General features: G+C 40.6%; 1 protein-coding gene across 1 annotated transcript in view; it reads right to left on the minus strand.

Moving 5' to 3' along the window:
* Nucleotides 1-1,031: 1,031 nt before the first annotated feature.
* Nucleotides 1,032-24,548, minus strand: part of KDM7A (lysine demethylase 7A) — a 78,960-nt gene continuing 55,443 nt past the window's right edge. The window contains exons 9-20 of the mRNA XM_080818016.1: nucleotides 24,369-24,475; nucleotides 21,056-21,147; nucleotides 18,757-18,846; nucleotides 11,918-12,127; nucleotides 10,347-10,471; nucleotides 9,984-10,138; nucleotides 8,653-8,750; nucleotides 8,020-8,168; nucleotides 7,677-7,885; nucleotides 6,222-6,307; nucleotides 3,299-3,572; nucleotides 1,032-2,644 (exon numbers count right to left, since the gene is read on the minus strand). Of these exons, the coding sequence (XP_080674142.1) occupies nucleotides 2,550-2,644; nucleotides 3,299-3,572; nucleotides 6,222-6,307; nucleotides 7,677-7,885; nucleotides 8,020-8,168; nucleotides 8,653-8,750; nucleotides 9,984-10,138; nucleotides 10,347-10,471; nucleotides 11,918-12,127; nucleotides 18,757-18,846; nucleotides 21,056-21,147; nucleotides 24,369-24,475 (1,690 nt within the window). The 3' untranslated portion in view covers nucleotides 1,032-2,549. The remainder of the gene's footprint in view (nucleotides 2,645-3,298; nucleotides 3,573-6,221; nucleotides 6,308-7,676; nucleotides 7,886-8,019; nucleotides 8,169-8,652; nucleotides 8,751-9,983; nucleotides 10,139-10,346; nucleotides 10,472-11,917; nucleotides 12,128-18,756; nucleotides 18,847-21,055; nucleotides 21,148-24,368; nucleotides 24,476-24,548) is intronic.

The following is a 24,548-nucleotide window of genomic DNA, read 5'->3' on the forward strand; positions in this document are numbered from 1 at the left end:
TGAATGCCACCACTGTTGTCTCCTTGTCTAAGCTGCAGCTTCTGTGTGGTAGAGGGTTTATAAATGAGACGGAGGAAAACACGGAATCCAGCCACTTCTACAAGATAAAGGGAGGCATCACAGCCAGTAGGCTGAATTTTCACCAATTTGGAAAAAGATACATGAATTGTTTCAGTGGTTAGATTATCTTACTGAAAGTTTTTTTCACATAGCCAGTTCATGGGCTAAACCTGCCAAAAATGAATCCATAGTACCTTAATACTTACACATTCTAGCTACTTAAAATTAGATGTACTGGCCTAAGTACACAGGGGCAGATACTGGTCACCATTTTAACTCAAAAATAAACTGATTTTAATTTTTTATAGCTAAAGAAAAGAAGTCAGGTAATTAAAAATATTTGGAGCTATGAAAATGTAAAGAAAACAAAAGAACCTAAGAAGGAATTATAATTCTGATTTCTTAAACCAAAACAAAATCATGTGAACTCTAACACTAAAACAGTGTCTACAGAAAACCAAAACATCACATACTGGGAGACAGGAAAATCAGTCTAACCCCAACTTTTGACATCTTGAGATCCAGTGACCAAACAGATGACTGATTATACCCATCTCTTAACCAGTTTTGGCATAGTGTAGACAGAGTGACGTAGGCCCTTTACAGACATTTAGTGTTTCCATAAAAACTCTTTTTCCTGACACCTAGAAAAGACCCAGAATCTGGTCCAGTCATCTGGACCAGAAAGGTTAATCCATAAGCTGTTTTGTATTTATTCCATGAGATACTGGAATGGAGACAGAGTAAGAAATATTTCTCTTTGAAAATACACATTTAAACGCAACCATGAAAGATGACGGTAGAGATGTTTTTTCTTAGCGCTTCAAGTGATACTTAATACAGAAGGGCAAGTCCTGCTACCTTGCTGAGTAAAAGAGACAAATCCATAATATGGCCATATTACTTCTCCATAAAAATAAATTTTATCTTATTTGCCTCTATTTTCTTTGTAGAAATTTTTTTTTTTTTTTGTCAGAATTGGGACTATCTTCACCCCAGCCCCAGAAATCACTTATTTTTATGCCATGGGGAGGAAAAGGGAAAATATAAGCTATTACAAGCAACTGAAAACTGGCATTTAGTAAGAGCTATGCATAAAGGAGAGAAGTGATTCCTTAAAGCTCAACCAGATACTCAATATACACTGGTTAAGTTAGGACAGATGGAAGAAACTGCAAGAAGCACCCATTTTACTCCAAATCCATATCTTAGATATTTCTTTAGAAGGTTAAGAAAGAAGAAACTAAACACACATACACCCGAAAGATCTACTCCAACATGCTTGCTTCTATACAACTTAATATAGTATAGTCCTATTATATTACGGCTTATTATGCAGATTTGAATATACGAAGTCAAACCATATCTCATTATTTTCCAACAAGTTAGGTACACAGAATAAAAGTGTCATAAAATATAACCTCTGTGGCAGGTGCTCGTCCTGCCCTCCAACACCAGCAGTATGAAGAAGGCCCTCTGTAGTTACAAATGTATTTGAAAAACTATAAACATGACAATTTAACCAAACTTATAATCCTTTTCCCACAAGTAGGAAAAAGATATTAAAGCTGTTCTCTTTGGGACCCAGATATCATCAGCAAAAATGAAAATGCAAGAAGCCTATTTTTACAGAATTAGAAGAAAACTGCAATGTCAAACGAAATGAGAAATGTGGGATCTTTTATGTAATTCTTACACATTGGCTATGAAAGTGTTTCCCTGCAAAGAGAAGAGTCTTGTTGCGTCGTCACAAAATGATGGGGAGTGCAGAGGGAAGGTGGGATATAAGGTAATCAACCTGGATAACAGTATGCACCTTGGATGTTAGCAAAAGCGAAGCTAATAGCTTATAAAAAACACATGAAATATATAAAATAAAATGATTTTCATATACATCTTAATTTAAAATAATTAATGCATCAAATCCCTGTTTAAGACTTTAACCTGAATATCAAATTTAAGAGTCCAGACTAGTTACTGTTACTGTGGCTCTTCCCCACATGTAACATACACACTATCAAAAATAATTTAAAAACTTTCACATTCTTAAATCTAAATTAGTGAGATATTTCTCCAGAAATCTTCCAAATAAATAGCTTTAAAAAAGAAAGAATTTAAAAGCTGTTAACTTTAAAAAAAAATCTGTTAAATAAATTATTGACAATTCTTTACCCTACCACTGAAAATAAATCAAGACACTACCAACAACAAAATGAAATTCAAGCCCTGACTAGAGACCTTTTCCAGTTCAAGGTCTCTTTTTAAGGTTCTACCCTCCTTCTTCCTCTCCCCCACCAGGTCCAAACGGTTATTGCTGAGTGGGTGTGGCACAGTGAAAATGCAGCATCAGGTTCATTTTGTTCCTCCGGCAGTGTTCTCTACTGTACATGCAAACTGCTCCGGGCAGGGGCGCGGCGGGGAGCGCCAGGCTCCCGCACCTCCGCCACTAGTCTGTCTCCAAAGGGAAGAGCGGCCGCAGTGGCAGCTCGTCACACGAAGAAACGGGCATGGCCATTTCTGTTCAACTTCAGGATCTTCCCAAGACGTTGTTTGGCTGTGGCCATTCCTTTTTTTGGACGTTTACCTGTGAGACAGCAACGACAGTGTGAGTAACAGTGAAGACCGTTCCTGACGGCACCGGGAAGGCTTCTAGGGAGAGCCACGCGGCAAGGCTCGTGGGTGTGCCGGAGGGCCAAAGCCGCACTCCCGGAATTCTACTGTCCCAGACCTCCCATAGCATTCCTCCAGAGAGAAAAGCCAGTCTCCTTCACGTGACCTACCAGGCCGACCCACGGTCTGATCCCGCCTCTCTCTCGAGCAGGGCCCCGGCCCGGTCTTGCATCAAACCGCCATTGGGCCACAAAACTGACAGCAGCTGCCTAAACAGCCCACGAACCGTTTTTCACCCTGGTACCGTGGGCCACACTATCTCCTTGACCTTCACTGCGGTCTGCCCTGCTACTTCCCCAACCCAGCAGGGCTAACCCCTTACTATCCTCATGGTCGGGACCACCACCCCCTTCAGAAAGCCACGGCCAAGCCCCGGGGCTGACCTAGGGAGCCTGCGGCTGCGGGCCCACAGCGACCTGCGCACACCGCCCCTGCCGCGCCGGCCAGAGCGCATCAGGCGGCAGGCGGCGGGCAGCTCCGGGGCGGAGGCCGCTACACCTATCTGAACTGCCACCGCCACTGCCACACACGGCCAAAAACACTCCGCCGACAGCCGTGTCCACGTTACCTTTTGTTGCCTGGTTGCTGATAGGTGGTGGATTTGACGCGGGTCTCTTGGTGGGGTGAAGGGGCACGGAAAAGGAAGTTTCACCAACTGGCCTTTCTGGGCTTACGCTGCCATTATTTATCCGGCACGCCCCTGAAATCAAGCTGGAATTCTGCGTATACTTCCCATTTTGAGGGCTTGCGCCACTGCTGTCCACAGAATTCCTACTTTGTACCTTCTGACTGATTTCTGATGAGCCTTCCTTTTTGATGCATTTCTGGCCTCTACTTAGATCCTAAAAAAAGGAAGGAAATAAGGCTGGATTTTTAGAGTTCCTTTACGGTAAGTGAGGTATTTAACCTCTCTCTGCAATAGCAATTCAAGGGAGAGAAGAAACAGACCACTGAACTTTGGCTTTCTTAACATGTAGCAGCCGCAGACGACACCCCGTCAGGAAGGTCATGTCACCCCAAAACCTGACATCATGAAAGGACTCAAGTATGCAACTTCTGAATAACTTAAGTCCAGAAGTAAAAAAAAAAATATATATATATATATATGTGTGTGTGTGTGTGTGTATAAACTTTATACGTACATATGTAAATGTGTGTATCTATATATTATATGTAATGTGTATTATTTATTATAATATGTCATTCTGCACATGCTTTGACATGCCATGGAAGGAACACATGGCTGGGACATGTGAACCTACCAGTTCCTCAGCACGTCACACTCCCGTGTATCTCTCACGGTGTGATGCACTATCTTTTTTAGAATCTAACTTCTGTTACGGTTCATCTCCACTGTATTTAAATTGTTTGCTAAAAAAAGCACCTAGGTGCTGAGCCCCAAGCCTGGTTTTCCTCTAACAATTCTTCCTTCAATCTCTTTAAGAGATCACTGAGTGAACCATCAGGAAAAAAAACCAACAATGCTACTGATGGGTAGGTCTTGAAACCAATGGAAAGGGTCATGACTGGAAAGGAAAGGAAAATACAAACTTGAAAAGAGCTACTGAAGATGTGATGTTTCATGAAACTAGCCGTGTGTGTGTGTGTGTGTGTGTGATTAATTCCTGATTCTGCAATGGTCAAATAAGCTTTAAAAACAGCACTACAGGGGCACCTGGGTGGCTCAGAGGGTTGAGTCTCTGCCTTCAGCTCAGGTCATGATCTCAGGGTCCTGGGATCAAGCCCTGCATCGGGCTCTCTGCTCAGCAGGGAGCCTGTTCCCCCCCTCTCTCTGCCTGCCTCTCTGCCTACTTGTGATCTCTCTGTCTGTCAAATAAATAAATAAAATCTTTTAAAAAAAAACCAAACAAAAAAACAAAATAGCACTACAGGCAAAAGAAATCTGACTTTCTCTAAGGTGATCTTGCTAATCATCTGTCCTCTACGTCTTTATTTTCAAAGACTATTATAAAAACAACAGCTACATTTAAATAATAGCTTACTTTAAAAAAAAAAGATTTTATTTTTAAGTAATCTCTACATCCAATGTGGGGCTCAAACTTGCACTCCTGTGATCAAGAATTGCATGCTCTACTGACTAAGCCGGCCAGGCAGCCCAATAATAGCTTACTTCTAATACTGAATCCTATAGCGCTAATAAGTTATAAACGTTATGACTGCTAAGGCACTATAAAATTATACACTGAATAAGTGAATTACTAATAGTTAAGGGATTCCTTCCCTGACCTTTGATTCTGGAGCATACTCTTCTATTAAAAGAACCTGTACTTACAAAACGTTACCTTAAAAAATTAACTTGGCTCTTTTTGTCATTGTTAAATGTCTAAGTATTTAGAAAATTTAGAAAGGCAAATGAAGAAAATCAAAACCATCCATCAGGGGCGCCTGAGTGGCTCAGGTGATTAAGCGTCCATCTCTTGATCTTGGCTCTATCTCAGGGTCATGAGTTCAAGCCCTGGAGCAGAGCCTACATCCCAACATGGAGCCTACTTAAACAAACACCTATGATTCCACTACTCAGTGTATGCTTGGGGTTGGAGAAGTTAGGGGACTCTACTCTGCAGCATGAGAATTTTGATTCTTTGGCTGTCATTTTCCAAAGTTTGTAGCCAAAGGTCCTATCACTTTTCTTGTTTGGTGCTACTGGTAAAGCTGTGGCTTCTCTAAAAGCTATCTGAGGTTCATTTTGTTTGGTATAAGCATTTATATGCTGGGATCCCAAGACATCAAGTGTCTTGGAGCAAGGGCTCTTAATCTGGAGTCAATGGATGGTCTGAGTAACGGTGAGGCACAAACCATAAGAAAATGCTATGCAAAAATCAGTATTTATGGGGTGCCTGGGTGGCTCAGTGGGTTAAAGCCTCTGCCTTTGGCTCAGGTCATGATCCCAGGGGCCTGGGATCGAGCCCCGCATCGGGCTCTCTGCTCTGCGGGGAGCCTGCTTCTTCCTCTCTCTCTCTCTCTCTGCCTGCCTCTCTGCCTACTTGTGATCTCTGTCAAATAAGTAAATAAAATCTTAAAAAAAAAATTCTAAAAAAAAAATCAGTATTTATGATGAACACTTTTCTGAAAAGCGAGTCAATATCTGTCATCAAATTCTCAAAGAAATTTGCTGTCTAAAAATGTTCAAGAACAACATCAGAGATTAAAGAGAGATCCTCATGGTACTTTTTTCCCCCTCTCCTTCTAGCCGGACATAACCTAGAAGTGTTGGCTGCCAGTTTTCAACTTTCCTTAAATCAACTAAACTATTCTTTTCCAGATCACAGTCTACCCGTGAGCCTTGCATTAGTTGTTACATCAGAATTCCTAAAAACAGACAGCTGTTCAAATGTGCATTTATTCATGTTATTTTTTAGCTTTCGGGATCTAATGGTTAATTACTGGTTGCAGTAAAAAAAATAGAAAGCAGAAAAAGAGTTAATGATGATCCTAAATCTCCTTTTGATGTTTCAAGCATTGCATATTACCTGAAGATGAAATCTGGAAGTTGTATCAAATTGTTTAATCCAGGAAGAACTTCTCAAGTCTTGATCTTCGGCCTTGACATGGTACCCTAAACAGGAGTTTGAATTAAATTATCTCCACACAAAGTTGATCATAACAAGCAAAATTCTCCTAGTGTTTAAAACTAAAAGTACATATAGGTTGACGCTTTATTAAAAAAATGACTATGTTAACGCTTTATTTACTCATGCACTTTCCACCACACTGCTTTCCCCTCTCAAAAACAAAAGAGTCACAAGCTCACAATCTAACATGTTAATTCTTTCAATTCTCTCAAAGACCGTCTATATGACAGCTTTTGTGCCAGATGCTGGAAGATCCAGAGTCAAGTTCTATGGCCATCTGTTGTAGATGGAAAAGCCAAATGCAATATACTCTCTCTAAAACTGGTATATTTTTCCATATAGAATAAAGGCATATGTTTGCCTGAATTCTGCAGTACTTTCACAGAAGCCTTCTTTTCAAGTGAGGACCAAAGAAATTACAGGGAGAAAGAATGGTGTGGACAGACAGAGAGACCTAGACCTGAATTTTAGTTTTTCCATAACGCCTGGATTTTTAGTCAAGTTATTTAACCTCTCTAAACCTCTGTTTCCTCTTACACAATAAGTCAAGATTTTGAGATCAGACAGTCCTCGATTCCAATTCCAACACCAGTGGATAATAACAGCTATGTAAGTACGGGCAAGTCCAATTAACTTCACTAAGTCTTCTTGCTTCTACCTGTAAAAGTCTTATTACACACACCAAAATGCGGTTTCAAGAATTAAGTGAAATGGATGTCAGGTTGCTGGTATACGATCCACACAACCAGGTAGGAATGAACACGACTTCTGCAGCAAGCATCTCTGCACAGGCTTTCATGTGATACCATCTTCTCCCCCATCCTCCTCAGACTTTCAGGCAACACAACTTCCCCCAAAGGCACAGAGAAGAAAACACTACATGGCCATCACTGGTGCTATCACTGAGTCTTCTCTTTCCCAATAATTCTTTTTCAAGTAGGAGAGAGAATGTCCTCAACCAGAAACAGATCAAAACTTGTTTTCCCTCCCACAAAAGGAAAGAGGATTGACGGTTCAAGCCTAGTGGACCACGTAAGATGTCTCCACACTCCTTCCACTCAGAACGGCTTATGAAAGGGAACAAGTACTAAGTGTCTTGCAATAGCAGTGGTAGGATTATGCCAGCGAACATGATTCTCCAGACATTAATTTACATTTTGAGTTCTTATAACTTGCATCTTATATCTGTCAACTTTATGTGTTTTTTTGGCCAATATGCTTAATGCCATTTCCAATTACCGATGTGCAATTAACAGTTCTTAACTCATACTGTCTAACCTCAACCAGGATGGGGAGCTACGACGTTGGGGGTCCTATGTTACTTTTTAGAGACCGATCATTTATGTTTCTTACCACATTCCACTGGCTTATCACAGCGATACACCTGTCGAGCCTCCTGGTTACTGCTGTGGCAGCCGCCGGGATCCTGGAGACAGTCTCCTTCGCCACTGCAGTCTGTGCTTTGTATCTGCCTCTGTAAACACGCGGAGTAGTGCAACCCTGCCATCGACAACATGCCCTGAATAGCTTCTTCCTCTGTGCTCGTCGAGGTAGGACATTCCCTAAAGAGAAGGTAAGCAGAAGGACAAGAGCTTATTTCTTCTTCTGGCATCTTCGGTAAAAGTTAAAATTAAAAAGTGTTTTCATACTGCTTACATTACAATGTAGTAAGGCCACTAACCGTTGGTAAGCCTACCTTTTAATTGGAATTTCACTTCTAGAGGGCTTCTGGCCCTTCTGAAGGAAGTTCCTCATCACAGTAGAGTCCTCCTTGAAGTTTGATGTTATTTCTTGTTTTTTTTCATCACCTGAACTTTCAGACTCTTCAGTGGTAAAATTATTTTTCTGAGATAATAATTAAACAGAAGCAAATCTATATAAGAAATCTGATTAAGTCTCTACTAACTAAAAACACTATCAGTCTAGACAAAGTTAGAAAGTTAATTATCATATAATTATTTCTGTATTTCTATGACAGAGTTAAAACCTCTAGTAATTGGAGTATATAATTCCTTAGTAAAAAACATATAGTACCAGTTTTCCTTAAAGTCAAATGAAATATAATCTAGGAGAAATATGAGAAACGTAAAAACATCCACCCTTTCTAAAGCCAGACAAAAGCTATGTTTATCAGATGTCAACAGTCACATGACAGGGTGTGTGTATGCTTTTGTGTGTGTGTAATTACCATTACAGGGAAGACCTTGTGCCACAAAGGTCATGGAGACAGGCTTTGGGAAAAGCTGTTACTTATCTTCCCCGCAAGTGAAGGAAAGGCGGGGTCATCTTTCCATCAAGCAACGCACAAGTCTCGGGGGTTTGGGCATACCAGTGCAGTGCAATCAGGTCCAGAGTCTTCTGAATCAGAAATATCAGAATATTCTGATGATCGATTCCTGAGTTCCGATTTCACACTTGTAAAAAACCCTGCGAAGACAAAGGAAGAGAGAAAAAGAGAAAGTCAGTGGAAGCTCATGAACAGGGTGGGACTTGAAGTCCGACCCGCCTCTGCGCAGGTCTCGGCTGCCCGGGCTCCATTTCCACTGCTTTCCTCTCCTTCATTCCTTTCTTCCCCCGAAGACTTCTCTCCCGAATTGACCAAGATCCAGATTGAACTGTACTCTTAAAACATTTGTGGCATTTACGGAACATGATGATACATTCCTCATTTGCGTGGAAATTTTCTATTTCTTTCCAGAAAAAAACCTCCAACACTAAAATTGGCTACAAGATGCTTTTCACTTTCCCTCTTGCATTTTTTCCCTCTCAACAGAAAACAAAAAGATAACTCTCCTAAACCTCAAAAGCACTCAAGCAGACAGTGAATTCGACAAGCTTACAAACCAGGCTTGACCACTGCCCTTCTCTCCCACGTGGCACTGCCAAGTAACAACTGTTTGGTAAGTCCACCGATGAGCAGCCTTTCCCCCGGCACGTGACACATGCAGAGTCACCAACTACAGCAATACCAGATTTACTTAGAATTAGCTTGAACTGTGGTATTCAACACAGATGAAATGTTCGTTTTTCTTGTCAAGTTATCAAAGTATTTAACCACTTTTTAACATAGAAGGGTATAAGGAGGCCCTGAAAAATGCCAAGAAATTAAGACTCCACTCGAAGAATGATCTCAAGAAGGAGGAGGTGTTACTGTTTGTCACACTGATGATAACCAATTAGTAACCAAGTAGAGGTCTTCCTGTCAACAGGCAGTCAAACAGAACAGTACCTGATTACTAATAGCTTCAGGGAGCTAATTATGTGTGTCTCCTAATGCTGAAAACCATATACATGTTCACTAAAATTAGTATGAAACTATTAAACTTCTGACTATTTTATTATTTCAAGTAGAGGCCCATAAAATGCACAAGCTTTCATGTGACTCTTGAAACAACTGTCACCTGACAAGGGTGTCACTGACCAGCACATACCCTCGTCACTAAAAACACCTTCCCTGGGCACGACACGTCACGTGGCATTCACATTCACATCTCCCCGATGGACAAACTACTCAGAAATACTTCCAATTTCTCAGGAGAGTATTAGGGACACAACAATTTTCAGTCCTACTACAAACTTCAGAACTTTTAGTGCGTGACTTTACGTATTATCACACGGGTAATGAGCCGACCTTTCAAACGACCATTAAAACAAACATACTGTTAAGTGGTTTTTCAGACTCTTCATTCTCCACCCCTCCTATTCCTGAACTCTCTTCCATCTTCATTTTTGCCTTTTTCGTCCTTCTCTTGTCCTCCTCATTTTCGCTGTCCGCTGTATAAAGACTCGGATCGGAGAAGGGTTGTCTCTCGTCCCTGCACAGAGAGGGGAAAACAATCATGTCACAAAACAGTGTGACACTGCAGCCAAACAGTCTACCCTCCCCCGCCATCTCCAGTCCGAGAGGAGCACTGAGACACTCTCCCCGCAAGCGGGATGTGCACTGGTGGGGACTAAGGGTTAAATAAGCAGAGGGAATCCACGAAAACTCATCTGTATGACACTGTGATCGACTTTACGTACTTAATTATCCTTCCGTTGGTCAGCAGTAACCGTAGATCATTATCTTTTGCCCTCCATTCAGGTACCGTGGAAGATGGCTGGAGATGTTTGTTAAATTTTCCATTCAGTTTAGAGCTCAAGACGTCCTTAAAGTATAAAAACAGAACTCAACTTACCATCTGCCCTCAGATACACCTGCCCCATTAGAGGAACCCAGGACAGTGCCGCCTCCCACCACGTCCCTACACCCCAAACCGTGCGGTGTGTGCGGCACCGACACTAAGTGGTTCCTAAAACCACAGCATGAATGTGGCTCCTCTTTCTGCCTGGGCACCACCAGTAAAACACATTCTATAAAGCAGAATGTACAATTCATGTCAAGTAAATTCAAAGACATTTCACTCTTGCAGAGAGCTGAAAAGCTGGAGCAGCAGCGCCCGCACGTGTTTTAGTTCCCCTTGCTTGTTCCTGCTGAAGCCCTGGCTGCTGGGTCCTTCCTGGTCCTCCTATCCTTGACCTAATCCCTCGTCCTTCCCAGGAGGCCCGGTCAGCAGCTCACAGATCACCACCTGCTGTCACCAGGAACAAAGGCCACTGTGTGACATAAAAGCACAGCCATGGCTGGTTTTTAAAAAAGAGGGTTTCTTTTTTGTGGAAATTTTCTTTAATAACAAAGAGAACCTTCTCTCAGATAGCTAAGGGTTAAAGAGGTTCAGAACAACAAAAGCTTAAAATATCAATACAATTATTTAAATGTAAAGCCTTTAAGTTATAATTTCTATAGAATTTCTTCAAATATTTTAATTCACAAACACTTCTTTCTTATTCATTTCAAAGTATGCCTGTTCTTTACTCAAGATGTGAAATGAAGGCTGTTGCGGCCCATCACAAGCTCACTACCCTGTTTTACAAAGGCCCTGCCCCTTGCCCCTTTGTCCACTAAGCCAGCATTTCCCAAATTTGAATGGGTTTCTTCTAACAGTCTCCCAGCGCAGTAGCTGCTCGTACTGGTGCTGCTGGGGAAGGAATAGGTTTTCCGCACTTGCTCGTCCCTCAGTTTCCTCGACACTGTATCCACCTGACTTCTTCCAGTAGTTGTCAGCTCAAATGCCGCCACGAAGAGGCTCTCTGGCGGCCCCAGCTAACGGAGCCAGCCACAGCCCAGCCCCTTTACTCTCTCTCCTTCTACTGTCTCGGCTTCCTCTGTAGTACGTATTATCTGAAATTATGTTATTTTAGTATATGTCTCATCTCCCGTTCTTCCAACGGGAGCTGGAATGGAAGCTACACATTGGTAGAGACTTAAGTTGTGCTCACTCTGGTAATTTCCCCAGAGCCTAGAAGAGCGTAGGGCATCTGGTAAACTCTCAATAAAACATGTCCGCAAAGAAAATGAGATCTACTCAGCCTACTACACGGATGCTCAGAAAGCTGAAGCCTGTTCCCTGTCCTGGACATCTGTACTTCCGGACCCCACAATGCGAAGCAAAGATTAGAAAACAAACAGTGCCAGACTATTTTTTTTACTATCACTTTAAAAACTTTCAGGAACAACCAAGTCTCTTTCTATAACCATGTGTCATAATACTTGCCTCTTCCCATGGACACATCTCTAACCTTCTGAGGACCTCCCTTGTATGGAGCTCTAGGATGTCTAGGTTAGAGGGAGTTCGGACATTATGATCTCGAAGTTTCCTCATCTTTCGTCGGGAATGGTATGGGGAAGTTGCTTCGTTTGAGGATCGTGAAACTGGACACACAGTAGGAATTCCCTGAGATTTAACTGGTTTGCCATTTTCCTCCTTTAAGAATTAAATTCAGAGTGTTTTTATTACAAGGCCAGATATATACCTGACTCAATAATCAGCCATAAAAATACTTTAAAAAACAAAAACCATTCATATAAATAACAAAGACCAAATTTGTAACACTCATAAGATTCAACATAAGCTTTGCTGAGACCTTTATCCCCTTCTCTCCCCCACATAATACACTGTGAACGTATTTCTTTGATTTTAAATAGCATTTTAAAAGCTGAGTAAGTATTCTACCATAGAGATACAGCCAAATTTATTGACCTGATACTTACTGGTAGTTATTATAGGCTGCTTCCAGCACTTTCCTAGGAGGGACACTCTTTCACATATGTATTTGCATAAATCAATAATTGCTTTTTAAACCAAAGTCACCAATCTATGTAGTTTTAAAAATTAACTCTATAAATACATCATGAAAACCAGCGGTATACTCTTCCCCATTCCAGAGTCCCATTCTCCAGAGCCAACCACTTCTAAGTTTTCTTTTATTATAGGGACATATACCTAATTTCATGGCACATATCAGGTATTATATACATAACTTACCATTTAACATTGTAAGGTGTACAGGTCAGTGGCATTGAGGACATTTCACACTGCTATGCAACCACACACCACGATCCATCTCCAGAACTTTCTAATCCTCCCAAACCTAAACTCTGTACCCATTACACAATAACTCCCATTCCTCCTCACCACCAGCCCCTGGCAACCTACTTTCTCTCTATGAATTTGACTCTTCTAGGAACTTCACACAAGTGGAATCACACAATAGTTATACCTGTGTGGCTGGCTTATTTCACTTAAGGTAGTATCTTAAAGGTTCATCCAACTTCAGCTACACACCAAAATTCAAGTTTAGCTATTTACCCAAATGTAAGGGCTTCCAGGAAGGGAAAAAAAAAAGTATCTTTTGAGACATCCCTCCTGGACAGGAATGCCAGCTAAAGTACCAGATGCACAGCTAAATTTGAATTTCAGATAAACAACAAATATGGAGTCATCCTCCTGATTCAACCTGGACTGGCTGTACTCCCCGCCTGTACAGGTCATCAAAAACCTCTCCTGCCCCGCCTGTGCTCCACCACTTAAAACTGCAACCCCCACCACCATCTCTGGCTCTCACACCCTATTTCGTCCCCCCTTCTATATTTTTCTCCGCAGCATGTGTCAATTCCTAATACACTGAAGTATGTACAGCTAGCCTCTTCCTACTCAGCTCCATGAGGGCAGGCCTGTTTTCTTCACTGCTCTCTGCCCATCTGGGTATTCCATATTTGTTGGAAGAATTTCAGAGCTCCTTTTTTGGCCTATGTTCTCTCTTTTAGAACAGCACCCCCTCTAAGAGTTTCCTGAAAAGGGGTCCATGGGAGGTAATTTTTTTGAGATCTTGCCTCTTTGACATCTTCAGGATTTCATTTATTTGAGAGAGAGAGAGAGAGAGAGAGCGAGAGAGAGTGAGCCCACGGGGAGAAGTAGGCTCCCTACTGAATAGGAACCCCTACATGAGGCTTGATCCCAGTATATACTCTGTTACATGTATTCTAAAATGTAACCACTATGTGCCTCGGCAAAGGTCTTTTCTCACTCACTGTACTGGGCATTCTGAAGGGAAGATGTGTCCTTGAATTCTAAAACATTTCTTTGATTTTTCCTGATTATCTTCTCCTTGTTTTCCATGTTCTCTCTTTCTGTTCTTCCTAATATTTGATGATGACTATGTAAAATGACCTTCAAATTTTTGTGTCCTATTTTAGTCTTTTTTTTTTTTAACTTTATGAGAGATTTTCCCAGCTTTATCTTCCAATGATTTTACTAAAAAATGAAAAAGAGAGAAAGGAGTTTTTTGGGGTTTTTTCTTAAGATTGTATTTATTTATCTGTCAGAGAGAGCACAAGCTGGGAGGAGAGGGGCAGAGGCGAAGCAGGAAGCAGGCTCCCTGCTGAGCAGGGATTCCCGATGTGGGGCTTGATCCCTAGACCCCGGGATCACAACTTGAGCCAAAGGCAGTCGCTTAACTGACTGAGCCACCCAGGCTTCCCTATATTTTGTTTCTATTATATTTCTAATTTCCAAGAACCCCTTTTCTTTCTTCTATGAATGTTCCTCTGTTATAGCTGCCTGTTCTTTTTTCATGGAGGCAAAATTTATATACTCTTTTCTCTCAAGGATATCAATTATATTTGGGTTTTGGGCTAAAGAACTTATTTATTTCCTTCAAATCCTTTTTTTTCCCCTCCTTTTTTGTCTGTCTTCAAAACTCTTCTTGGCTCTCTATGCACTTTAAAATATAAAGCATTAAAAAGCTAACTGTTTCAAGAAATGGTGGTAAGAGAACTAGATAAACATATGGGAGGAAAATAATGCCTTAAATTTACCTTATGCTACACACAAAAATTCAAGATTAGCTATTTACCCAAATGTAAAGGCTTCCAGGAAGGGGAAAAAAAAAGTAACTTCAACCCTTGGGGTGGGCAAAGATTTCTTAGAGAGGACACTAAAAAATACTAACTATAAATAAGAAAACAAATTTCTAAATTGGACTTCCTCAAAATTAAAATTTTCTGCTTGGAAAAAGATACCACTAAGATAATGAAAAGATAAGCCACAGGCTATGGGTAAATATTTACAGTGTTCATCATAAATGAATGCATACATGCCAAATGACAAAGAACTTGTGTCTAAGATAAGTAATGAACTCCTACAAATCAATACAAACAACGTAATTTCTTAAATGGGCAAAAACTTCAAAGAGGTACCTTATAAGAAAAGATACAAATAGCCAAGGCACAAGAAAAGGTGCTCAACATCTTTCATCTTCAGGAAAATGCACATTAACAGCCTATGAAATAGCATTTCATACTCTCCAGAAAAGCAAAGATTAAAGAGACAGAAAACACCAAACACTAGCAAGAATACAGAATAATGACAACTCCTACACCTTAATGGTGACAGTGGCGCAACCATTTTGGCAAACTGTTTGGCAGATTCTTATAAAGCAGAAATTCACTTATGACTTGATAACTCTATTCCCAGGTACTTAATCCCCACAAAATGAAAACATGTATTTACTACAAAAAAAATACAAGGTTGTTTATAACAGGTTTTTTTTTTTAATGATTTTATTTATTTATTTGACAGAGAGAGAAACAGTGAGAGCAGGAACATAAGCAAGGAGAGTGGGAGAGGCAGAAGCAGGCTTCCTGCCAAGCAAGGAGCCTGACACAGGGCTCAATCCCAGGACCCTGGGATCATGACCTGAGCTGAATGCAGACGCTTAACGACTGAGCCACCCAGGCGCCCTGTTTATAACAGTTTTATTCATAGCGGCCACATCGTACATGACCCAAATATCCATTAACAGGAGAAGGGAAAACAAATTATGGTATAGTCATTCAATGGAATACCACTAGCAGCAAAAAAAAGAACTACTGACAGATGCAACAACACAGACGAATTTCAAAAGCATGACGTTGAAAGAAGCCAGACACAAAACTAGGATATGCTGCATGACTGCCTTTATTTGAAATTCAAAAACAGGCGAACTAATCTACAATGAGAACCACAGAGGTTTGAATGGTGGCAGCTTACCGTAGTCAGACTGCCTAGAAGGGGGAGAAAAGACTTTCTGGGGTGACAAAAATGATTTATAGGTCTCAGTGGCAGTATTCGTTACACAAGCATCTACTGAGTTTTCATCAAAACTCAAACTGTACTTTTATGATCTGTGCATTTCACTGCATGTAAAAAGAGAAAAGCTAACTGGGAGCTCTGTGTAAGTAGGGCTTTGTCAACTGGTGGGTGTCACTGTAGGAAGCCGCCTGGGTTGCTCCATCAGAAGGTTCCAGATGGTCACGATCACTGGATCTTCTCGGCCTTACAGGTATAGGCCAGGGTGCCAGTGTTTGGAGAGTCAAGTGGAAAAAGAATCACTCACTAGGCAGACTGCCACTTAATCCTCTTGTTTTCAGCATGGTACCCATGTCCCTCAGCTGGGTTCGGTGTCCTGAAGTCCAGTCTCAAATTCAACCTCTCAAACAACTAAACCTCTAGAGTTTTCAGCATGTATTAAGATAGGGATTTGGAAACCAACTCATTCCTTAAACAGACCTATAATCAAACCTGTTCTCAATCCCACCTCCACTCATATTCAGAGGATCCTAGCATCCCTAATTCGTGGCTTTTTGTAGGTTCTCCTGTACAAGTAAGACCTGTCTCTGGGCTTCTCCCTCTACCCACATAGATTTTGGCTCTCTCTAGCGTGCTAAATCAGTGATCACTTGTATATTTGTTTTCCAGCTTCCAAAACTGTGCAGAGTTCATCTCTATTATTTTCTGTCTTCAGGAATATAATTTTTATTATTTTTTTTAAGATTTTATTGATACAGAGAGAGGGGCGCCTGGGTGGCTCAGCTGGTTAAGCAACTGCCTTTGGCTCAGGTCCTGATCCTAGAACCCCAGGGGTCAAGTCCCGCATCGGGCTCCCTGCTCAGCAGGGAGTCTGCTTCTCCCTCTGACCTCTCCCCTCTCACGCTCCCTCTCTCTCATTCTCTCTCTCTCTCTCAAATAAAGAAATAAAATCTTTAAAACAAAACAAACAAAACAAAAACATACTTGATACAGAGAGAGAGCAAGCGCAAGCAGGGGGAGTGGCAGGCAGAGGGAAAGAGAGAAGCAGACTCCCCACTGAGCAGGGAGCCTAATGTGGGGCTTAATCCCAGGACCCCGGGACCATGATCTGAGCCGAAGGCAGACGCTTTACCAACTGAGCCACCCAGGTGCCCTAAGGAGTATCTTTTTTATTCTTTTACTATCACTTAAGTTCCAAGAGGTGAGAGCAGTAAGTAGGTATGGTTAATCTACCAAGTTTAATTAGAATGCTCTTATTTTATTAAAGGGAAAATGCTCAATTTCGGGATATGCCATGTAGAAAACACAAACTAATTTATACTTCCTAAACAGCAGGACAAGAATATAGAATTTTATCTCTGCCCGTTAGATAAATATCATTCGAAATCATAAATTATTTGGCAAAATGTGGCTGAATACTTTTTCACATACTGAATACTTTTTCACATAGCTTGATGAAGGGGTCTTGGGAGAAGTAAAGCAAAGAAATTTATCTGCATGAGGAGAAAAGGTGGGAGAAAAAGAAAACAAAGTGGCACGATGGTAAAAGGAAAACCAAACTAACAGAGGCAAGCAGCACTTGACACACATGGCAGACACACATTTTTCATATTTTTATCGGATTGGCATTTGTTTCTTCTTTAGTTTCTCTGCATATTTTTCTACAGCCGTTTTGCTGCCTTCTCAACGTTCCAATTTAAAAAACAAACAAAAAAAACACTTTGTTGGAGGGGCACCTGGGTGGCTCAGTGGGTTAAGCCTCTGCCTTCGGCTCAGGTCATGGTCTCAGGGCCCTAGGATCGAGCCCCGCATCGGGCTCTCTGCTCAGCAGCGAGCCTGTTTCCCCCTCTCTCTCTGCCTGCCTCTCTGCCTACTTGTGATCTCTGTGTGTCAAATAAATAAATAAAATCTTAAACAGAAAAAACAAAACAAAACAAAAAAAAACCCACTTTGTTGGCTACTTTTGCCCAATTATTCTTGCAGGTATAACTCAGCAATTTAAATTTGTAATGTTAATTTAGAATTGAGGTATTTTTGAAATGACATTTATTAAACTATTGTTTCACTTCCCTTAGTAAAGATCTATAGTTTTTTCATACAGACCCACACCTTTATTACTGAGTTTATTCTTAGTTTTGGTTATCATATGAGATTTATATTTATTTATACATCTACATATATATTTAAGATTACATATGTGACTTTTGATTTAAAAATCTATATGCAATTACTACCACTCTTTAAAAATAGAAAATATTTTTCTGCCATATCTGAACACACTGAAAATTAGATGAAATATTCTATCCAAGGATACTAAACACAGCAGTTCATTATTTCTTAGATGTATACCTCTTTCCATTCCCCAAATACAGCCCTAATCTAAGCTGTTAAATGACCAGTTAGCCTCCATTCCTGCACTTAATTTCCTTCCAGTTCAAGCTAGATACTAACAGAACCACCTTCCTGAAGAATTCCTTTAATTGAAATCTCCTTTAATACCCAGAATAGTTCCTAATTTATAAATTAAAACACCTAACTTCAGATTTTATGGGCTTTTATCAAGGGGCATATACATAACCAAGTTGTTCTAATACTTCAGTCAAGGGGGTCTCCTTGCCGCACACCACTAACAGAATCCCGCTTTCCAAACCAGTTTCACCCAGCTCTACTCACCCCACCTTACATTTCTTTCTTCCTCTAATTACTTAACACATACTCTTCTCTGCCCAACAGAAATGAATGGGATCTGAAATTTTGTGTTTGCTCTCTTTCTTATTCTCGGAGGAAGCTGAAGAAACTGACTGGAAGGAAGCTGAAGAAGGACTTTGGAAGCCTGAAAATCTCAGATTCCTTCCAAAAATGCAGCTCATTCTATTTCATCTAAGAGTACAAGGGCTTTTGAATGTTTGTACTATAATGGTAGATCCATTTGCTTCTCAAAGCAGACAGTAACCAAGCATTTAGATGATCGTTTCTACTCTTACCTCTATTGCTCGAATTACTTTTGAAAGTTCTTTAATAAGATGTCCAGGTCTGACATTGTCTGGGATCTCAAAAGCATGTTCAGATACAAGCTGTATTTGGATTAACAAAGATAAGACAACCAAAGTTATTTACACTATAACAGATAAAAATTATACACTAAACAAATTTTGAATTCTCTAGATTTTATAGACATAGCAAAATACTAGTAAGCCAGGTCTCAGAGTTCATGTAGTTGGTACAATACTCTTTAAGGAGATTCTTATTAACTTATAAAATCCTCTTAGTTTGCGTTAGAGATGGACTGTCTCACAGTGAATTTTGCATTATACTGAGATGTAACATTGTACTCTATCCCTCAAAGCCTACTGTGACTCTTAACTACTATTATAATTAGTAAAGTAACTAATTAAGCCCAACATTTAATTCATAATACATAAGGATTTACAAGTGGGAACACAGGCACTAAAAAAATGATCCTATTTCCTATGGGAGGTCTAATTTTTAATAAATTTTTGTAAACTTTTTTTCTTTTACTAGGAAGAAGATCCCGTCAATAGGACAGAGGAATCGGTGAGTTGCCATACCTATCCAAATGCAAACTACTGTCATTATTTATGTCTATTTCTAAGTATTAACCTTTGTATCTAAGAACATTTTAATTTTTTAGATGCATTCAATATGCTAGTTTTTACTTTCGCTTTACATCTTCTCCTTGGTTTTAGCAGAATCTGTTAAAACAAACTAGTAACAACGTAAGTGCTAACTATGTGCCAGTCAAGATTCTATACTGTTAAGCACTTTCTGTGTGTTAACTCACTAAGCCTTTCAACAACAATGTGACAGAGATACTACTATTAGTCTCATTTTACAATTATGAAATTGTAAATTTCACAGGACTGAAAGCACAGAGGTTTGCTAGTTTACTCGCAGCACAGCTGAGATTTGAATCCAAACATCTGACTCCAGAGCCCATGCCCGTGAGCACTACACTGAGCCGCCTCTCACCAGGCCACAAGGTGAACAGAGTTAAATGCAAATATCATGCTTTTAAAAGAGCACTTCAAATGTCATGAATTAACAGTATTTATCACTGATGAATTTTACTATGCATCAAAATCACCTACAAAGTTTGTTAAAGACAGAGGCTCAGATCCTACCACCAAACTAGTCAATCAGTGTCTCCCAGGAAAGATCCAGGGAGTTTATTTTTTAAAAGACTCTGACAAACATACAAGTTTGAAAACAACTTATCTAAAGCCTTCAGCAGGTAACAAATTTTACAGTTTTTGCAACATATATTTTGTTATTATCTTGTTAAATAGTTCTGTCATCTACGTATGCCTCTACTCCTCATCTGCGTGATGACCTCTCTGCCAAAGACTTGATGTTTATTTTCCTGATTGCTTCCACAGTGCCCTGCTCTAACGGGTACGTACTGGCAACGATAATAAAGTGAAAGGAGTAAAAAGTTACTGGGAGGGTAACCTATTAATAACTACCTCCAGTATCTCTTAAGAGCAGGATTTTTATTTCAAGTGAATGTTCAACAAATTAGTATGGAAATATATTCTCATCAGTTTGCGTATCTATCCCTTATTAAAGAGTTGCATGTAAACTTCCCTGGTCTTCAAGAGCTCATAAACCTAGTGAAGGGGACAGGAATATATTACTTTACAGATACTACTTTTAAGTCCATTGGCATAAGAAATGTGCTACATAAGCAGAAGGGTTCCAAATGGGGATGTGGGATGACCTCTTGGAGGTAGTAGGATTCAAACGCTAACATCACATTTAGTGAAAATGAAAGCTCCTGCTTGAACCTTGACCTCCCTTTTCCTTCATTTTTATGAAAAGTCCAGCGCATGGAAAGGAATATGGGCTTTGCAGTCACAGAGACTGAGCTTTAGTCCGAGGTCCTCCACAAGATTCTGGGCAAGTTACATAGAATTCTTTGAACCGCAGCTTCTCCACAGTAAAATGGGGATAACAAGCAGATGCGAGCTCGAAGTTATTTATTATCCTACATTTACATGTTCATTTCCCAGTCAATATCCTAAACATATTTGAATTACTTTCTTTTCCAGATTAAAGATTAAAGAAATACTTAATTCTCATAAATATGCACATAAGCCAGCACATTTGTATATACCATACAATAAAACGGAGGCCGTCCCAAAAGCATCATTTCCATTCCCTCGACCGCCACCACTCACGTGCTGCCAAAGCAGCGTAAGGACGCTCGTTTTCAATCTTGCCACAGAAACAATAACAATTATTTCTCCAAAGAAAACGACTTACTTCTTTCTTCATCCATAACTTTAAAGCAGCATGCAGTGCTTTCACTCCCTGTACTAGGTAAGTTTGAGGCTGGAAACCATCTTCTCGCAGTTCTGTGGGAATGGAAGTGGGTGGGGGACAGGAGTTAGAGGGCTCCCAAGGTAACGCGGGGAGCTTCCGCTGCTGAGCCACCAACTGTCAAACTGTGTAACTGCCGGATGCCCAGAGGGGAAAACAGTGAAATAAAAAGCAAGAAAGAAAAAGAAAAGAAATGACATTAAATGTGGTTGTACCGAAGGCTCCAAGTAAAAGGGAGCTCACCGACAGTCTGAGCAAGACACAAGTCGTGGAACAATGTCAGTATGGACCTACTCACATGAACTCTAACAATGGAAACCATTAAACTACTTCATCATTTGTGACACAGGTGACAAAACTGAAGAAAAGGATTACCACAAAAGTCAGGATAGGGGTTCTCTTTACAAGGGAAGGAGGAGGGTGCAATGGGAAAAAATGACGGGATGTTTCAAAGGCACTGGCAAGGCTGAGCCAGTGGTACTGGTGACCCAGGTGAGCCTGTAATTAATATTCTAACTGTTAGGACCGTGTATGTGTGTATGCTGTGTGCAGTCTATACAGTCAGCTACGAGGCGGGACATAGTTCACGAATGTAAAGGTAAACACACCACACACACATACATCTTTTCTGGGTCTTTAAAATCATCTGAAACTCACACAAAATGTATCAGGTGTGGTCTAACATTCAGGTAAGCCGAAGCAAAAACAAAAGGTTTCACTTCGTCCAATGGCTGATTTACTTAAATACGTCCAAAATTAGTTCACTGTTTTATTATTACTTACCCTAAATGCAGTTAAGTTTCATACAATCTCTTTCCATTTATCCAATCATAGAAGCCTTGTAACAGTCTGAGAGCTGGCAAATACTGGGCCACGATGGAAGGTTAAAAGATCAGGGATGAAAGAACATAATGTGGCATGATAAGACCACTATCCCTGCTTCCAGGCTGAATGCCTAGGGTGATGGCAATTGGTACAATGGTGATTTCACCCCAGCCTTAGCGGGACTGGACTGACTCACTAGTTGCCAGGTCTCCTATCCTGTAGTGACCCAACTGATGAACTAAAATATGTTAAAACCTGGCCTACCAATATCCTTTTACAGTAATCTTCTTTAGCTGCTGATGTACAGGGTCACGTTTTCAATTAGACCTCAATATTTCTAAACTCTCAGTGGCCTAGAACAAAGGCTAAATCACTGTTCTAAGATTAAGCACTTTGCTGTTTGCAGCTGCAAGAGGAACAGCCAGATTTTACCCTTCAGATGAATTCTTAATTTGTCCTAAAAAGGTGATTGATGAACCCCTCCTGGACATTAGGAAAAAGCATCACTTTGAGGGGTGGGTGTATGTTAGTGAGAAAGAAAAGATGGGAAAAGGCTCTGCACTTCCTTTTTTTTTTTTTTTTACTTTAAAGATTTTATTTATTTGACAAAGAGAGACACAACGAGAGAGGGAACACTAGCAGGGGGAGTAGGAGACAGAGAAGCAGGCTCCCTGCTAAGCAGGGAGCCCAATGTGGGGCTCGATCCCAGGAACTCTGGGGTCATGATCTGAGCCCACGGCAGACGCTTAACGACTGAGCCACCCAGGAGCCCCAGCTCTGAAATGAGTACTAACTGCCAATCTCCTATCTGGAGGGTTCGGTAACTGGATTTTATTTCCAAAACACAAGGACATTTATAAATGTTTTTTAAGCATTTGTAAGTGTTCCTATTTTTCTAGGCTTCTACTTGGAGAGGAGACTGCAAACTTTACTGCCCAGTACCCCACTGGAAACTACATATGGCAACTCTATGTGCGGTCCCCTGTGAGATTCCTGCAGCCAAGACACCAAGACACGCTCACTGAACACAGGTGCCTCAGCCTTGCCAATACCCAAAAACAATGAGTGAGTCAGGGACTCAGGGTAGGGGTGCATTTCTGGAAAGAGACTGGTCTTGTGCAGAAAGCAGCCAATCCTCTTCATCCATAGGCTCCTTCCTCTACCATCTCTCTCTCTCTCTCTCTGCACCACGTCAAGACACTGATCTCTATCTATACTGCTGCAAGGTGTGGGATGGGGCCCTACTGTTTTTTCCAAGGAGAGTGAGGTTGTTTTCTGTTTTTGCTGTTTGAGGAAAAAAATCATAAATGACTTTTATCATTAATTCTGTGCATGTTACCCTGGGGAGTAAGTTACTGATTCTTTTCATTTTACCTTTTCTTCCTGTGTAACTTTTAAATGGGGGGGGGGGACCCATATGTTTAGAACAGACTTTACTATTTAATCTGTTTCTATCTGTTCTTCTGAGAATTCATTATAATAATAGCACTATCTGCAAACTGACAAGAAAAGTCAGACAACACAAAAACCCGATGAACTCTATTCTCATAGGTACAAGGGAAAGAATGGTCAGAAGTAGATGTGATAATCAGCCTCCAACTTGACTGCTCAAAGATTATTAAACCAAAGATAAAACACCAAAATCTGAAATTCTGCAGGAAAAAAGGTAGCTAACTGTAAATAAAAGAATGTCCTGGGCACCTGGGTGGCTCAGTCAGTTAAGCGTCTGCCTTTGGCTCAGGTCATGATCTCAGGGTCCTGGGATCAAGTCCCACATTGGGCTCCCTGCTCAGTGGGGAGCTTGCTTCTCCCTCTCCTTCTACCCCTCCTACCTGCTTGTGTTCTCTCTCCCTCTCAAATAAATAAAATCTTTTAAAAATTAAAAATTAAAAAAAAAAAAAAAAAGGAATGTCCCCTGCCCCAAACCATTTTCTTCAACAGACTCATAGTCTGACCTTCAGAAGATCTGCCCTAACAGGTGCCTTGGACCAGCCAGCATCACAGTCCTAACAGTAATGGCTCAGGCACTCCCTGGTTCTCTCAGGACGTGAAAAATCCCCTCGATTTTTAAAAGCAAATGTTTAGGAACACACATGACAGTAACAGTCCCATAGCCTGAACTGTACTTTTGTGAGGGAGGCACTTTTACATGCCTGACACTGTGTGCAGGGTACTAGAGTCCAAGGGGAAACGAACATTTTCCAGCATTTCCTGTGTTGCTCTGATGCAGCTCTTCATAGATCTGATTTTTAAGGCTTTGGGCTAGAGACTGATGTGCTAAAAAGTTTCTTGGCAGGAGGAAATCATGCATTTTAAAAAACAAAACAGGGGCAATAGTTACACCATAATAAAAAAAAGTCCCCTCTTTCTATCAGTGGCTTTTCATGAATTTACAAACATCATGCATCATAATGTACAGATTATGAATTACCTTTCAAAGTTTCCAGCAAATTTTTGGCTACAAACCAACATATGGCTTCAAAGAAAGGGAATTTGAAAAGATCTGGTGTTTTTAGCCTTTTTTCCATCTCATAACACCTAAAGAAAATTTGAAGAAACTTATTAATATTAGCATTTCCAAGTTAAACGGAGGCAACCAACTTAAGGAAAA

This window comes from Martes martes (assembly GCF_963455335.1).
Source record: "Martes martes genome assembly, chromosome: 11".
Classification (NCBI taxonomy): Eukaryota; Metazoa; Chordata; class Mammalia; order Carnivora; family Mustelidae; genus Martes; species Martes martes.